Source organism: Schistocerca cancellata, chromosome 2 (assembly GCF_023864275.1).
Source record: "Schistocerca cancellata isolate TAMUIC-IGC-003103 chromosome 2, iqSchCanc2.1, whole genome shotgun sequence".
Classification (NCBI taxonomy): domain Eukaryota; kingdom Metazoa; phylum Arthropoda; class Insecta; order Orthoptera; family Acrididae; genus Schistocerca; species Schistocerca cancellata.
Window position 1 is genome coordinate 368,175,401 of NC_064627.1, and position 17,343 is coordinate 368,192,743.

The following is a 17,343-nucleotide window of genomic DNA, read 5'->3' on the forward strand; positions in this document are numbered from 1 at the left end:
CTGCTTTTTATATTTTGGAAAGACAAAGCAACGTTTTTTTTAAAAAATTTGTTATGCGCCCAGAAATACTGTAAGAAACTCAGTGTTAGTGGCTACCATTACATGCTGTGAGAATGTGGTTTGTTTTGAGGTTATCTTTAGTTTTAGTTCAGCGCAAAATTTTTGTGAAATAGATCTCCCTCAATACCTTTCCCTTCAAGATAGATTTCGTTTAAATGTTTTATTTGGTTTTGATAGTTAAATTGCCTTATTTGTATTGGGGTTAGCTAATGAAACCACATAAGTATTGGCCACAGATGCTTGCAGACCTGTTTCACACACAATTCAGAGAGCTACTTAATAATAAATGCTCCTGCCACAAATACACATTAAAACAAACAACTTGCAGAGTCTAAAGGTTTCAGTGCGTTTCTTTATGTAACACTATAAATGCTTGACAACATAAAAATAAATTCCACCTACTAATCAGTCTGATTCTATTTTTTTCAGTTCAAGTTGCACCAATGTTGCAATCCATTTCATTGTAAAATGTTAAATACTGTTCCAATATCTATAAAAATCACTCCATATTTCTAGTAAGGAACAAATAATTTAGTACGCTTATGTTGTACAATTCAGACTGCTGTCTCACAGCTTTAGTTAATCTTTCGTCATTTATTATAAATTTTAACGAAAGAAATAACGAAACTAAACAATTTATAGTTGATAATGAGCGACAAATAACTGATATCAACTACTAACACCACGATGGAACGAAATATAGAGATCTTCGATGGCCATGTATTGCGAGGAAATGAGCTAGTGTGTCACGTGATCAGCAACGGACGGATGTCGTCAGCCGTCAAAACTTTCCACCAGAGAAACTTTGACCGTGCCGTGACGTGACCTGACTTGACGGGCCGGTCAGTGTGAATTGACTTGAATTGTCACAGAAAATTTCTAGTTATATTACATTTACTTCCAACAACAATGAATCAGTCAAGAGATGATGCTTTGTATTGGAGCATTCAAGGCAACGGTCCACTAAGAAAACGAAGGAAAAAAAGAGAATAATATTAATTCTCTTCTGAATCTACTAAATAAAAAGTCCAACATGATATACTAACCAAACAGATGTATTCTGGCCGTAAACTGCATTTTAATTACGAGTATTTTCTACTACGATACTTTTGATAATGCGTTACGTAACGAAGTGAGATGGGATAATTCAGGACCAACAATAGAACACGTGAATTCCTGAAAAAGAAAAAGACAAAACGCTTTAATGCACCAAGGATGCCTCAATCCACCATGGAGGTTCTAGCCTCCTCGGTAAACAGGAAGATGATTTCAACATTCCAAGTGGAGCTTCTTTGAAACGAGAGTGTTTGGCAAGAGCAATCGTGATGTACGGAGAAATGACTTTAAGCGGAAATGGATTTAGATAACAAAGTGCAAGTGAGATGTTTTATTATCAGTTGTGTAAACAAGTAGTAGGGATGTGAGACACGTAGCGGTATTTTCAGGTAGGTTTGACTTGCCGAGATGCGCGGAAGCAGGAATACATTTTATAAGTGCTCTGCTTCAATCCATTCCTAGGCTGTAATACTACATGTGGAATTTATTATTTTAGCACATATTTACTTGCACGTACCTTAAAAGTTCCCATCACTTTTTGTAAAATTTAATTTTAAATCGTATGACGTTATGGTGGATTTGAATTTTTAAATCGTCGTTGTATCAGAATAGTCACAAGAAATACAATTATTGCCCATGTTTTCAACTTCGGCGGTGTTTATAACCTACTCGTAACTGTACGTAAGTATGTTAGCGAATGATTTGTGAGATTTCATTGGAGCTGAAAAAATCATTGCCCCTTCGTGATTGTACTGTGTGTGGTGTTTTTAAAATACACCACGAATTGAGCAAGGCATCTCATGTGATCCTCTTATAATAGTTAATAGAGATAACAATGAAGAACGGAATGTGTGATTAATAAGGAAAGCGATTAGGTAATGTTGAACAGGTTGCAACAGTCTAGGGTGTGTAATTATGTTCAGATGATGGATGCAGAAACTTTTCGAAATATGCAGACAGCATACAGGAATATTGATAATTTTTTTTTACTTATGGACCGTCTGACAGCAACTGAATAAAACACAATTTTAGTGCCATACGCGTTTCGCCTTTATTTTCTGCAAGGCATCGTCAGTGGCCTGGAATATGTACATATGTTAGCTATTTTATTTACATTTTTGTTATTGTGCCTATAGGTTATAAACAGTTCTGGTGGTTGTTATTTCCTATTAAGTAGTAATGTTTTGAACTGTACTTACAGGTTGCGTGGACAATTTCTTACATATTACGCTCCTGTTGCATTTTTGGTGTTCTTCTTCTTATGAACGCCAGTTTGCGTTTTTTTCCCACATTCCACAGCGGTATGCACTGAAAGCTTGTTTTAATGCAATGTTTTGGTTTCTGTTGCCGACTGTCAAATGTTTTTGCCAAAGATCGAATGTTACTGCCAAACTATTGAAGTATCTGTGGTCTGTTTGTTTATGAATTTGTGTGTGTGTGTGTGTGTGTGTGTGTGTGTGTGTGTGTGTCCAGATGGTGTGGGGAAGAGTTTTGTTATCATTTCCTTTACTAAGTGTAGTAGGGAGCCTGTGCTGATATGTGTTTGTTTTCTGCTATGGCTTTCTGGATGTGGAAGTTTTCTTGCATTTGTATAAGATGTTTGTCATGGTTGCTTATTCTCATTATTTTCATTTCTTGTTCCATGTTCGTAGGATGATGGTTGTAGTGTTTTAAATGCTCTGCAAATGTGGAATGGTTTGTTTCATACTTCCAACGTCTGATATGTTCTTTGGGGTCAACAGAAACATCCAATCTCACGCGTCGGCTTTGACCGGTGACGTAAGCGTGTTGTGGTGTGTGACGTCATTACGGCGCGGAGTTTGGTGTGTGATTGAAGGGTTTGCCCAGGCTTATATGCTATTTTTGAAGCCCTGTCTCTTTAGGACATTTGCAACTCTGTGTGTTAGTTTATGTGTGTAGGTCATGGTGTACCATCTGATTCTTTTCTGTGTGGTGTTGTCATTGTGAGTGTGTGTTGAGTGTGTTTGTAAGTTTTCAGCTTGTGAGTTCTTTTGTATTGTGGAACTGTTGTGTTTGTTTTTTATTTGTGTTTTTATTTTTTGATTGAGCTTGTGTACCACGCGTGTGTTATACCCGTTGTTCCTAGCTATTTGTATGATTGTACTCATTTCTTGTTCATAGTTTCTCTTGCTGAGTGGAATTCTGTTTAATCTATGTAACCTGTGTCTTAGTGCTGCAAGTTTCTGGCTGTGGGGGTGGTTGGATGTGGAATGTATTATTGTGTGTGTGGCTGTTGGTTTTCTAAAGATGTTAAATGTATGTTTACCATTTTCTTTTTTAATTGTATCTACCAGACAAATAATGAGCCAAGTGAAAAAATAGATGAGCTCCATTCAGAAATAAACAAAGCTCATCAGAACATAAAATTCACACTTGAAAAAGAAAAAGAAAATCAAATAAATTTGCTTGACATTACAATTACAAGAGGGACAAATTCCAACAATCAGGAATATAGAAACCTGAATGTCAAAGTTGTGATGCAGTATACATAGGCATGACATGCAGGGATTTTCAAACAAGATACAAAGAACATATCAGATGTTGGAAGTATGAAACAAACCATTCCACATTTGCAGAGAATTTAAAACACTACAACCATCATCCTACAAACATGGAACAAGAAATGAAAATAATGAGAATAAGCAACCATGACAAACATCTTATACAACTGCAAGAAAACTTCCACATGCAGAAAGCCATAGCAGAAAACAAACATGTGATAAATGAATAAACACACATCAGCACAGGCTCCCTACTACACTTAATAAAGGAAATGATAACATAAAACAACAAAAAAAACTCTTCCCCACACCATCTGGAGACACACACACACACACACACACACACACACACACACACACACAGCACAGAGCACAGAGCACAAAAAATATATATCACACCAAAAACACACACACACAAATGCATACACGAACAGATCACAGATACTTCAGTAGTTACACTCGTAAGTTTGGCAATAACATTCGATCTTTGGCAGAAACATTTGACAGTCGGCAACAGAAACCAAAACATTGCATTAAAACTAACGTTCAGTGCATAGTGCTGTGGAATGTGGAAAAAACCGCAAATTGTCGTTCATAAGAAGAATAAGAACACCAAAAATGCAACAGAAGCGTAATATGTAAGAAATTGTCCACGCAACCTGTAAGTGCAGTTCAAAACATTACTACTTAATAGAAAATACCAACCGCCAGAACTGTTTATAACCTATAGGCACAATGACAAAAATGTAAATAAAATAGCTAACATATGTACATATTCCAGGCCACTGATGATGCCTTGCAGAAAATAAAGGCGAAACGTGTATGGCACTAAAATTGTGTTTTATTCAGTTGCTGTCAGACGGTCCATAAGTAAAAATTATCAATATACCGTAATATTACACGCAACTGAGGAAGACAGAACTATAAAAGTTGAGCATACAGGAAGCTGGCGAAAAACAAAAGAAAAAGAATCGAGGAGCGTTTAGATGGACTGGGGGGGGGGGGGGGGGGTGTAACTATTGAATGTATTGGTGAACTGGTAGTGGGTGAAGGATCCTCCTCACCTCTCCCAATCAGTAGTAGATGAGTCACTACTGATAACTTGCATGTGAAATCCGATTAGGATGTAGTTGGAATTATTAGATTACTTTGATGCCAATGGTGGAGGGGAGAACACATTGTTTAAAGCACAATTTTAATCGGGAGTTTTTGTTATTTTACATTGGAATTACTACAATAAGGAATTGTTGGTTATAGATAATTGTAGTAAAGATTTATGAAAATCTGTGTGACATTTGATTGCGTGAGGATAGGGTAGACAACTTCGACTCTTGAGATAGCCGAGAGCCATATATCTGTGGCTGTGTGTGCGTGTGTGTGTTTCAATCTCTGTGCATTAGGTTTTAACAAACTTTATATAGGCTATGTGTTTTTCTGCCAATCCTGTATAGGAATGATAGTCCAATTCTTGTTTTTTACACTGGATTACCAGTGATGTGAGCCTGTTTCACTATTGAAGATGACAGTTTAAACTCTCAAAACCAGTTCAATGAACCAAATACAGTACTTCTTATGCAGCTGACAACTGACTTCCTATCATTGGTGAAATTTCCTGTAACTGTTGAACTACAGCTATGAATAAAATCGTACAGCGAATATTGATATATACTAGTGGAGAACGAGGTTGAGAGATTGCAATTCTACATTGGATGTAGTCACCCATTGGCAGCTGAAAGAACCTTGTTGGCTTGGATGGTTTGTGGATACCCTGTAATTTAAAAATGGAAAGGTTAGGGTTAATGTCATGTTATCCTGTAATTTAATCCCAGCCAGTATCCCAAGGAGATACAGCAGTCACAGAATGGTGTGTTCCTGTCCGGAGGCATGTGTTAATGCACACAGTACACCACAATCTCTATACAAGCAATTTGGAGTTGATGCATCCATTATGAGCAACAGTACAAATCTCCCCCTACTTCCCCCCCCCCCCACCCCACCCCACCCCCTCCCTCCTCCAATACTACACCTGGACTGGAACACAGGTAATGGTATCGGGTTCTCTTCACTGGCGAATTCTCTCTCTCTCTCTCTCTCTCTCTCTCTCTCTCTCTCCCCCTCCCCCCCCCTCCCCCTCCTCTTCCCCCCTCCCCTCAGATGGCAGTAAACACCGGTTTCCAGATTGATGTCATGTTTCTTGACTTCCAGTAGGCAGTGATACAATTCCACTTCATTGCTTGATGAACAAAATATGAGGGTACAGAGATCAGACCAGCTTTGCAATTGGACTGAAAAGTTCCTGACAAACAGAATACAGCCTGTCATTGTCAGGTGTAAAAGTAACTTTGTATGTACCCCAAGGGAGTGTTACAGGGCCTTCACTTTGAACTGATAGATAACATCAGAAGTTCGATGAGGCTTTTCGTTGATGATACTTGTACATACAGAGCAGTCACAGTGCTAGAATTTTTAGTGAAATACAAGATGACCTGCAGAGGGTTGACACCACATGCTTTGATTGACAGTTGACACTCATTGTAGGCAGTTGTAATGTGTTGTGCATAAATAGGCGGAAAGACTTATTACTATGTGATTACATGTTTGCAGAACAATCACTGGAAGCAGTCACAATAATTGAATTTCTGGGAATCTGCATTAATGTGTAACAAATATACAAAACTACTTTCAAGTAAGGCTGTGAGTCATTGGAAGAATCCTCACAAAATTTAGTCCACCCACAAAGGAGGTAGCTTACAGTACCCTTACGGACCAATACTTGAACATAGCTTTGCAGTCTGGAATTCGTACCACAAGGGGCTGATCAGTGAAATAGTGAAGATCGAAAGAAGACCAGTACATTATGTCATAGGCTTATATACAAAACTTGAAAGAGTCTCAGAGATTCCTAGAAGAGTCAGCTGATAGCCCACTGACCATTTGCAGTGTAAACAGGAAAGGAGGTTGGTGACAGTGGTACACAGTCCTCTGTGCCACACACATCATAAGGTGGTTTATGATACAGATACTTTTCGTTCGAGTATTAAACATATGTTCCGAACAAAGTGATGACAGCTTTTGAATTGTTAGGTGTACGTTTGCATTGCTAGTTTTGGAATGGTTATTATGATAAAGCTTTGAGATATTTCCCCTGTTCAAAGATTGCATCAGCCTTTTGTTACCAAAATCTGCAGGAAGGGTTGCCCAGTCCTAGCACAGAATGTGTTAAAGTGTATTTAATTTAAATGATGCCAGTAGGCACTGCTGAAAATAGGCTTAGGTGTCTAACGCATTACTGGCAGAATATTCCATTTTATCTTTAATGAGCAAATAAAGTACTAGAAGAGAATAGATGCTTTTGGAAGCAGATTCACTGGCATTAGGCCTGTTACATCCTTCCCTGGCAAAAGAGAAGGGAATTTTTTTTAGAGAAAATGGGACTCTTGAGGTATTAGACATGCAAATCATCCACAGCCCCTTCTCAAGGAAGATTGATCAGAATTGGATGACAGGGAAGTCACAGTGTTAGAACATAGGACCTATCTTGGTTTTTAGGGTGGGAACTGTGGTGCTTGATTCTGAGTGATGTCTGCATAATCTGACCATTGTGCTCAAGCCTCTTTTGACGGAACAAATTAGTCACTATCTCTCGTTTTTCTTTGCATGTTTACTTAACGCTGTTTGATGACTGTGCGGTCCTTTAATCTCTTTATAAAGCTATTGTTATTATTGACTTCTTTTGTTTAGGATTGTATTCGTATAATACATATAACTGATAACTGAAGAATATTGTCTAGCACATCTCTTCTTGAGCGTTATGTGACATTACTAATTTTTTATTCACATTACCATAGAGCTATCAATGTGAGAAACATGTAATTTTGTTGATGTTCCAATCACTGCAGTGTTTTTTATTATAATTTTTGTAACTAACAATTTAATTTTTTTTTCTTTTCTAGAATCATATTTCCAATATGCCTTGAGATTTTTTAAAAAAAGAGGAGGAGCAGAAAAAGAAAAAAAGCTATGGATACGGTTGTTGATGAATTATCTCTCTCTCTGTCAAATGTAGTTAAATGGATTGCTATAGGAGCAATAGTGTTTGGTGGCATAGTGCCATATATTCCACAGTACAAGGAAATAAAACGAACAGAAGATACAGAAGGGTTTTCATTATTTGTATGTCTCACATTGCTAATTGCTAATACACTGAGGATATTTTTCTGGTAAGTAATGAACTTTTTTAAGACAACCTGCAATTTATTACTGTACATAAGATACATACCTGTGAATGATTTGTAATCAATTTTGTTCCCAATTGGTTGTTGTATTGTTTCATAAAAGTAGCTTCAGGTAGATAAGCAAGAGACATTGCATGAATAACTTTTCTGTACCTGTAAACGTCATTGGAATGTTGGGTATTGCATCTCCCTATGGGAGGAAAATTAGGTCTAGGTTATGACTCAGTGCATTAGAGGACTTAAAATAGAATTAAATTCTGGAGAAAATAAAATGATTTGTAACTGATATAAATTATTGTTGGATTATTATAGAGAGATACAAAAACTTCTGTTTCTTATTTTTATTGCAGTGTTGAGCAAAATCCGATTTAAAGAGCTCTCAGGAAACGTACTGAAATCCTGGTTATATGTGTGCATTGTCAGTGACACTAAAGATAATGCACAGACAGTCACGGCTGCCAAAGCATCCAAATTGGAGGGTAGGGAATCAGAACCAGAAATGAACTTACTTTCCAATTATTCCTTTGTGAAGCAAGATGCTGGAGTATAACTTCAGTTTAATTCTCACACCACCTCAAAGATGAGTGATTAGTATCGGTGGCATTGAGAAATAACTTTTATTGATAAAAGTTCCAAAGCCTGATGGAACCCTATCAGGTTCTATATAAAATTTTGCAGCTGATTTAGCCCCTCTTTTAATCGCAATGTACTGTAGAAAACAATGTGCACAGCAGTTGGAAGAAAGCAACAGGTTACAAGGAGGATAGCAGAAGTGACCCTGAACTATTGTTCAGTATCTGTTGCATAATCTTAGAAAATATTGTGAGTTCCGATATAAATATGTATCTCAAAAGATTATCATCTCCATGCAAACTACCAGATATTTCAAAGACATCAGTTGTGTGAAACCCAACTCATGCATTGCTCAGGTTTCCTGTAAGCAGGGCTTCGAGGCAGTCAGGTAGACACAGTATTTCTTGACTTCTTAAAAGCTTTTGATTCAATAACGCACCCACACTTGTTATCCAGTGTACTTTTGTATGGGGGTATCAAATGAAATTTATGGTCAAATTGATATTTCAATGGGAGGATTCAACATATTATGTTGTATGGAGAGTCATAGAACTTCATGTATGTTATAGGTACCATTCATGTTCTTGTATATTAATGATCTGCAGGCAATATTAATAGTAACCTTAGATATTTTGCAGAAGATGCATATATTTATAATGAAGTGCTATCTGAAAATAACTGTATGTTGTCAGACCTTGACAACATTTCAAAGTATTGTGGAGCCCAGCAATTTGCTTTAAATGATCAGAAATGTAAAACAGGCTGTGCACAAAATGCAAAAGCATTGCATCCAATGACTGAAAATCAATGAATTACAGTTGGACAACTCTTACAAATATGCAAATGTTTTGTTGATATTAAATAGAATGATCATGTAGGCTGTCATAAGTAAACCAGGGGGCAGACTTTAGTTCATTGGTGGGATACTGGGAAAATGGAATCAACTTTCAGATGAGATTGCCTATGAAATACTAGAATGAGCCTTGTGAGAATATTGGTGGTGTTGTGGGACCTGTACTAAATGGGTCGAACAGACATTAATTTCTTAACTCAATGTTTACCTTCCATCACTAATGTGACAAAGGAAATTGTGACTGAAAGTATGCCACACTACATTGGGATAACAAACATACACAGAGAGGGGCAGCGCAAATAGTGACAGGTTTCTTGACTGATAGGAGAGTTTTTGAAGGGCTGAAAAATCTGAATTTGTAGATAATTGAAGGTAGATGACAATCCTGCAAAAGCCTGCTTAGAAGTTTACAGAAACTGTATTCAACGAGGAATCTACATATATACCACTGCCAGCTATGTTCCCTCTTGGGGCACACTGAGGAGATTAGACTAATTAACATGCGTGCAGATGCATTTAAGCAGTCATTCTGCGTGCACCCCTTTTGCGAATGAAACGGGAAGAAACCCTAATAGAAGTGGCCGAGCAATTCTAGACGCTTCAGTCTGGAACCACGCGACCGCTACGGTCGCAGGTTTGAATCCTGCCTTGGGCATGGATGTGTGTTATGTCCTTAGGTTAGTTAGGTTTAAGTGGTTCTAAGTTCTAGGGGACTGATGACCTCAGATGTTAAGTCCCATAGTGCTCAAAGCCATTTGCACCATTTGAAACCCTAATACACATTATTACTTGGCTGTCAGGAGAGCATTGTGTGATAGCTTCTGTGACTACCGTAGCAGACTATTATCAAATGACATTTCACAAAATCCAAAGAAATTTGGTCATACACTATGTGATCAAAAGAGTCCGGACACCCCCAAAAACATATGTTTTTCATATTAGGTGCGTTGTGCTGCCACCTACTGCCAGGTACTCCATATCAGTGATCTCAGTAGTCATTAGACATTGTGAGAGAGTAGAATGGGGCACTCTGCGGAACTCAGACTTCAGATGTGGTCAGGTGATTGGGTGTCACTTGTCATACATCTGTATGCAAGATTTCCACACTCGTAAACATTCCTAGGTCCACTGTGTCCAATGTGATAGTGAAGTGGAAATGTGAAGGGACACACAAAGCACAAAAGCATACAGGCTGACCTCGTCTGTTGACGGACAGAGACTGCTGACAATTGAAGAGGGTCGTAATGCGTAATAGGCAGACATCTATCTAGACCATCACACCGGAATTCTAAACTGCATCAGGATTCACTGCAAGTACTATGACAGTTAGGAGGGAGGTGAGAAAACTTGGATTTTATATTTGAGAGGCTGCTCATAAGCCACACATCACACTGGTAAATGCCAAACGATGCCTCGCTTGCTGTAAGGAGCGTAAACATTGGATGATTGCACAGTGGAAAAATGTTGTGCGGAGTGACGAATCATGGTACACAATGTGGTGATCTGATGGCAGGGTATGGGTATGGCGAATGCCCTGTGAACATCATCTGCCAGCGTATGTAGTGCCAGCAGTAAAATTCGGAGGTGGTGGTGTTACGGTGTGGTCTGTTTCTCATGGAGGGGGCATGCACTCCTTGTTGTTTAGCTTGGCACTATCACAACACAGGCCTACATTGATGTTTTAAGCACCTTCTTGCTTCCCGCTTTTGGAGAGCAATTCGGAGATGGCGATTGCATCTTCCCACTCAATCAAGCACCTGTTCATAATGCCCGGCCTGTGGCGGACTGGTTACATGACAACAATCTCTCTGTAATGGACTGGCCTGCACAGATTCCTGACCTGTGTCCTATAGAACACCTTTATGATGTTTTGGAACGCCAACTCTATGCCAGGCCTCACCAACCAACATCGATACCTCTCCTCAGTGCAGCACTCTGTGAAAAATGGGCTGCCATTCTCCAAGAGACCTTCAGCATCTGATTGAACGTATGCCTGCCAAAATGGGAGCTGTCATCAAGGTTAAGGGTAGGCCAACACCGTATTGAATTCCAGCATTACCGATGGAGGGCGCCACAAACGTGTAAGTCATTTTCAGCCAGGTGTCCGGATACTTTTAATCATATATTGTATGTAAAGGCTGTTTGTGGCACCAAAGTTAGTGTTCAGTCTCTACCGAATGAGACAGGAACTTGAGGGTAGCAAAGTGAAAAGTGAAATACTTAACGCCATTTTCAAATGTCACGCTACAAAGGAAATCCCAATAGAATTGTCTCAGTTTAATCCTGGTACCTTTGAAAAGATGAATGAAATAAATATTAGTATCAGAGGTGTTCAGAAACAGCTGAAATCGTTAAAATTGAACCAAGCTCAAGGCCCTGATGAAATCCCTGTCAGATTCTATACTAAATTTGTAGCAGAGTTAGCCCCTCTTCTAATTGTAATCTAAACAAAAAAATGGTGCCCAGTTCTTGGAAAAAGGCAAAGGTCACATCTGTCTATAAGAAGGGTAGTGGAAGCAATCCACAAAACTACCGTCCAATATCCTTGACATCAATTTGTTGTAGAACATATTCTGAGTTCTAACATATGAGATATCTTAAAACAGAATGACCTTCTCAGTGCCAACCAGCACGGATATCGAAAACATTGATCGTGGGAAACCCCCAGCTCGCTCTCTTGTCACATGATATACTGAAAGCTTTGGATCCAGGCAGTCAGGTAGATGCAGTGTTTCTTGATTTCGGAAGACAGGGTGTATACAATCCCGGAAAAACCCGGGAATTTTTTGTTGTTTCAGTTTTCAGTTAAATTTTTGTAATTTTGACTGGTAAGTATCGATACTCTAACAAAGGATATTACTGTATCTCGCTACTGCAGAATAATACTGCAGCAATAAAACATGAATGAGAGAGAGAGAGAGAGAGAGAGAAACGAAAATGAAACTTCAATTGAAAAGGAAATGCGCGACATACAACAACAAAATGCAGTGCTCATACAAGTGTTTGCCAACAGCAAAATGTGTCAAAGGCTTTAGAAAGACTATGCAATGCTTCATAACAACAAATTGCCTCCGATGAGTGTGACGTCACAACTGTTTGGATTCATTTTAGCAGATACGAGCGGGCTCTGTGCAAGCGTAGTTCAGTGGCGTATGAGTGGTACCTTCTCCCATTTCTGGCTACATAAATATGGCTGTTGGCTGTGTAAGCAGTCACAGCAAGCAGCTAGATGCAACCGGGAAAAATTTTGCTACCGCGCCCAAGCTGCCAGATTCATGCATGCGCAATGAACCCAGATCGATGAGTGGGGGGGGGGGGGGGGGAGGGTGCCAAATTCATATTCCTGAGGAGAAAAAAAAAACCTTGTTTCACAAAGTGCGTAGCATCCAGCACACGTTGGTCTAGCGATTACTCATATAATTTTGATGCGCATCCCTGTTGGTTTTTGAACACACTCCGTAAGTTGATTTCTGAATGAATCATAAGCCTTGCGGGATAGCCGTGCTGTCCGAGTCGACTTGTCACGGTTCCCACAGCTCCCCCCGTCGGATGTTCGAATCCTCCCTTGGGCATGGGTGTATGTGTTGTCCTTAGCGTAAGTTAGTTTATGTTAGATTAAGTAGTGTGTAATCCTAGGGACCGATGACATCAGCAGTTTGGTCCCACAGTAAAAAAAGATTCATAAGTTGATTTTTGAATGCGTGCATAGTGTACGTGATGTCTGTGTCAGGGGAGTCCTTGTTGCATCTAGAAATAAACTTTCCTGCAGGTGAAAGGGGACAGGGCTATACAAGCTGAACAGAGTAAAGCCGTACGAGTAAATGCCAATTACTCTCCGATTATGTTATTGTTTGGGTTTGCGAATGATCAGCGTTGTTATAATTACTAGGGAAATCCATAGATTCAGACTACCAGAGTGGAAATAAATGACTAACAGGAATAACAGGTAAGAAAGATTACCTGTTTTGTCAATTTTTTGGCCAGATCACTACACTAGTAAGGGCCAGTTGTACAGTCCCCGTCTAGCAGCTGCTTAAGTTTTATTATGGAAGTAGTGCGGAATATTGTTTGTAAGAACATACCAACGCGTAACCAGATAATAATAAGGGATAACTAAACCGGTGATTCTGGCAGGGTAGTGAAGTTGACCGGCGGATAAGTTTTAACAAAGGCAGGAATAGTTCCAGAATTAGTCATGACAAGACTGTTTGTTAGAACGAGGAAGGAGAAGATACGGGGACATCACACAAATTAGGGAAGAATATGACAATTCCAAATTTATGTAAATATCTCCTACTACTACTATTCGATCTCATGCTTGCGAAACTGGAGCATATAAATGAAATATGGAACTATTTTCTAACATAAACCTTTTTGCTTGTAGTAGGCCTAATAGGCATTTTATGTTGGTCGTCGTGAATTATATTCTGTCGTGTTATAAAAATGACCATTTCTGCCAAAACAGTCTCGTTTATTTGGTGTGTGTTGCAATTTCTGCTGTGTTGGAAAGACCTATTTGTTTTATCTAGAAGACAGTGACAAAATAGACGTAATCAGATCGAGAAACTACACCATCCTTGGGTGCTATTTGTATTAACAGCTTACGCAGTATTAGACAATAATATTTCGATTTTTCATGTAGCAAAACATTCAACGAGGTAATAGATTCTTTCGCAGAAAGGAAAGCATGCCATGTAAAGCTGTAGCAAGATTAGAGAGAAAACAATGCTAGGAGCTAAGGATTGAAGAAATGTGTACTGTATTGCTTGTCTCTTGCCTTTACTGGTTTTATGTATCCTATATTTCATTTTATGTCACCCAAAACAAAGTTATTAGCTAACAGGCAATAAAGAGTGCAAATTTTCTGAAGAGTTCTTGTTCTCCCGATTACAAATAATCCCATCCAGTATTAATTGCGAGGTGGTGGTTTTTTTTTTTTTTTTTTTAAAAAAAGAGGGGCAGGATGTCAAACCGGACAGCTGAGAGCAAGCAGGAGAGGCACCGCAGGACATTTTAATTTCCACTGTCCTGAATATAGTTTGATGGCATAGAAGGATGCTGTGTGAAGAGGGGTGGCACTGCACTCTGGCACACTGGAGACCAAATAATATTTCTTACATTTCCTCGAACGTATATGTTTTATGTAGCAGACTCTTCAGAAAGCTGTGCACTACAAATGAACATATTGAAAATTTGACGTTTATAAATTTTTGGCGTTGTATCTCAAATGCTCGAAGGAGGGGCTGGGGGGGGGGGGGGGGGGGCACTATCTTAGTATTGAGGCTGAGCAGTCTGAGTTATAGTGGGGAAGTGTGTAGTCTCCACGTGACCTGTGTTTACATTTAGTGATTTTGCTGTTTCCTCTTCATTTACTGCTCTCACATTAAATGAAAACAAAATGGATTTACGGGTCTGGGAGCTATCAAATGAATTAAAATACATTCACATAGTTACGGAAGGCTAATATACGTTATTAGTTTCAGTTTTTAGTTCATTTCCATTTTTCTGACAACCATGCATTAATTGCCTTGTAGAACAATGAAGTTATTTTTGTCGGTTTATGAAAGCAATTTGGTTTTTATTAATCTTTTACGCTGAGGCAGTCAATGTGTTTGAAACAAAGTGCTTAGTTCCACACTATTGGTTAATTTCAACTGCTCGCTGCATTTTAAGTGCACATTTCCATCATGTACCATGTATGGCATTATGCCATAATAAAGAATCAAAAATGAGTTAATACAGTACTGGTACTCCAAGAAAATTTACATCCCGAAACCCACACTTAAAAGCTTAATATCAGGTCAAGGCGTACTTCATTGGGAATCTGGACATACGAATGTGCTCATTAAGTGTGAACTTTAAATGTGCTATTTTAGTATGGTTCACAAAATTCCGATGTTCTTGGAGTATCCTCTGATGCCTTTTTTCTTTTATGACATAATGTAAGATATTTTAATGTTTTACACGTACGAACATACGGGCTTCCTGTGTCATAGCAGCTGCCAAAGGGCGGTGGCACCTGTCATCTGGCACTCTCTGACGACTACTGAAACAAACCTGTTTCTAACAGGTCATGGGAAAATATTGCGAATGATGGTTTGAAAAGTGTTAATTTCAGAGTGAATTTCCTATTATGCAAGTTGAACTATGTGCGACAATGTACAATGAATTTCGTAAATCAGAGCGTTTGACGATGAGCCATTTAGAAGTATTTAGAGCGCTGATCATCAGACATTCATGTCGTTATTATGAGCAAATGGATGTAGTGCTCCGGGAAGCTCTCTCTCTCCTCTGCGGTAGCTAATTTATTTGTGGAAAACTTTGAGGACAAGTCACTGGACTCTGCTAAAAATTTTACTGGCACATTTGTGTGATATATCCTAAAGTGTAACACACGCAAAAAATATCAACATTGTGTGTGAAAGCTTAGCTTCTCTTGCAGCTTATTAACCTTAGAGACCAGTATTATATGTGAAACCTTTGCTTTTCTTGTAGCAACACTATGTATATTAATTTAAAACATTAACTTTTCCTGTTTGTGTATCTGCGCTACTTAACAGTGATGTTGCTATTAGCTGATTACATCACGTGTCATGTCGCCTGAATATCCTCTGTCATCGGCGTGTAGGATCGCGTGACATGAGCTGTAACTGACTTACAAAAGAGCATTGCAATCTCGATTACAATGGTTCAGAAAGTAACATGCGGTATTTGGTGGAATTCGAATTTATACTTTCGCAATATGAAAATATACAGCGTGTATGTTGCTACACATCAAAAATTTTTCCAAAAGGAGTTTTCTTCCCTGAGTTTAGTTTTCTAAAGTGCCGGGAAATTCTACGCCCGTTTATGAAAACATAACCATTCAGAGGATTGATAAGTTTTACAGTTCTGATGGAAAATATACTGCCACTTAATAACACGGAAAAAGTGTATTTTCATCTTGGAGAAGATATATTTTTAACTGGAAAATCTGTGAGAAACCCGGGAATTTTTTTCCTTGTCCGTGTATACGCCCTGGAAGAGCATTTGACTCAGTACTGCTCCTATGCTTGTTGACAAAAGTACAATAATATGAGTATCAAGTGAAATTTGTGACTGGATTGAGGGCTTTTTATTAGGGAGGACACAGCATGTTATCTTGGATGGAGAATCATCGTCAGATGTAGAAGTAACTTTGGGTGTGCCCCAGGGAAGTGTGTTGGGACGGTTTTTGTTCATGTTGCATATTAATGATGTTACAGACAATATTAATAGTGAAGTCAGGCTTTTTGCAGATGATACAGTTTTCTGTAATGAAGTACTGTCTGAGAAAAGCTGCATATTCAGTCAGATCTGATTAGATTTCAACGTGATGCAGAGATTGGAAACTTGCTGTAAATGTTCAGAAATGTAAAATTTTTCACTTCACAAAATTAGAAAACGTAGTAAAATATTGCTATATTATCAGCGACTCACTGTTGGAATTGGCTAATTCATACAAATACCTAGGTGTAACACAATGTAGGGATATGAAATGGAATGATCACATAGGTTCAGTCATGGATAAAGGAGGCGGTAGACTACTTTATTGTTAGAATAGTGAGGAACTGCAATCAGTCTAAAATAAAGATTGCTTACAAATTAGTGTGACCGTTTCTAGAACATTGCTAAAGTGTGTGGGACCTGTACCAGAGAGCCGCACGGTCTGAGGTGCTTTGTCACGGTCCGTACAGCTTCCCCCATCAAGTTCAAGTCCTCCCTCGGGCATGGGTGTGTGTGTTATCCATAGCAGAAGTTAGTTTAAGTTAGATTAAGTAGTGTGTAGGCTTAGGGACTGATGACCTCAGCAGTTTGGTCCCATAAAACCTTACCACCACCTGTACCAGATATGACAAGCAGGGGATATTGAACATATTCAGAGGAGGGCAGCATGAATGATAACAGGTTTATTTAATCCATGGAAGAGCGTCACAGAAGTACTGAAGGAACTGAACTGGCAGACTTTTGAAGACAGACGTAAACTATCCCAAGAAGATCAACTAACAAGTTTCAAGAACCGGCT

At 38.8% G+C, this 17,343-nt stretch overlaps 1 protein-coding gene across 3 annotated transcripts in view; it reads left to right on the forward strand.

The window, feature by feature from the left end:
* Positions 1–1,347: 1,347 nt before the first annotated feature.
* LOC126161762 (solute carrier family 66 member 2) overlaps positions 1,348–17,343 on the forward strand; it is a 67,779-nt gene continuing 51,783 nt past the window's right edge. For 2 of the 3 annotated variants that reach the window (XM_049917817.1, XM_049917819.1), the window contains exons 1-2: positions 1,349–1,505; positions 7,592–7,858. In XM_049917817.1, coding sequence (XP_049773774.1) covers positions 7,659–7,858 — 200 coding nt within the window. In that variant the 5' untranslated portion in view covers positions 1,349–1,505; positions 7,592–7,658. Of the gene's footprint in view, positions 1,506–7,591; positions 7,859–17,343 lie in introns of all 3 variants that reach the window. The other variant, XM_049917818.1, reaches the window with a different exon arrangement.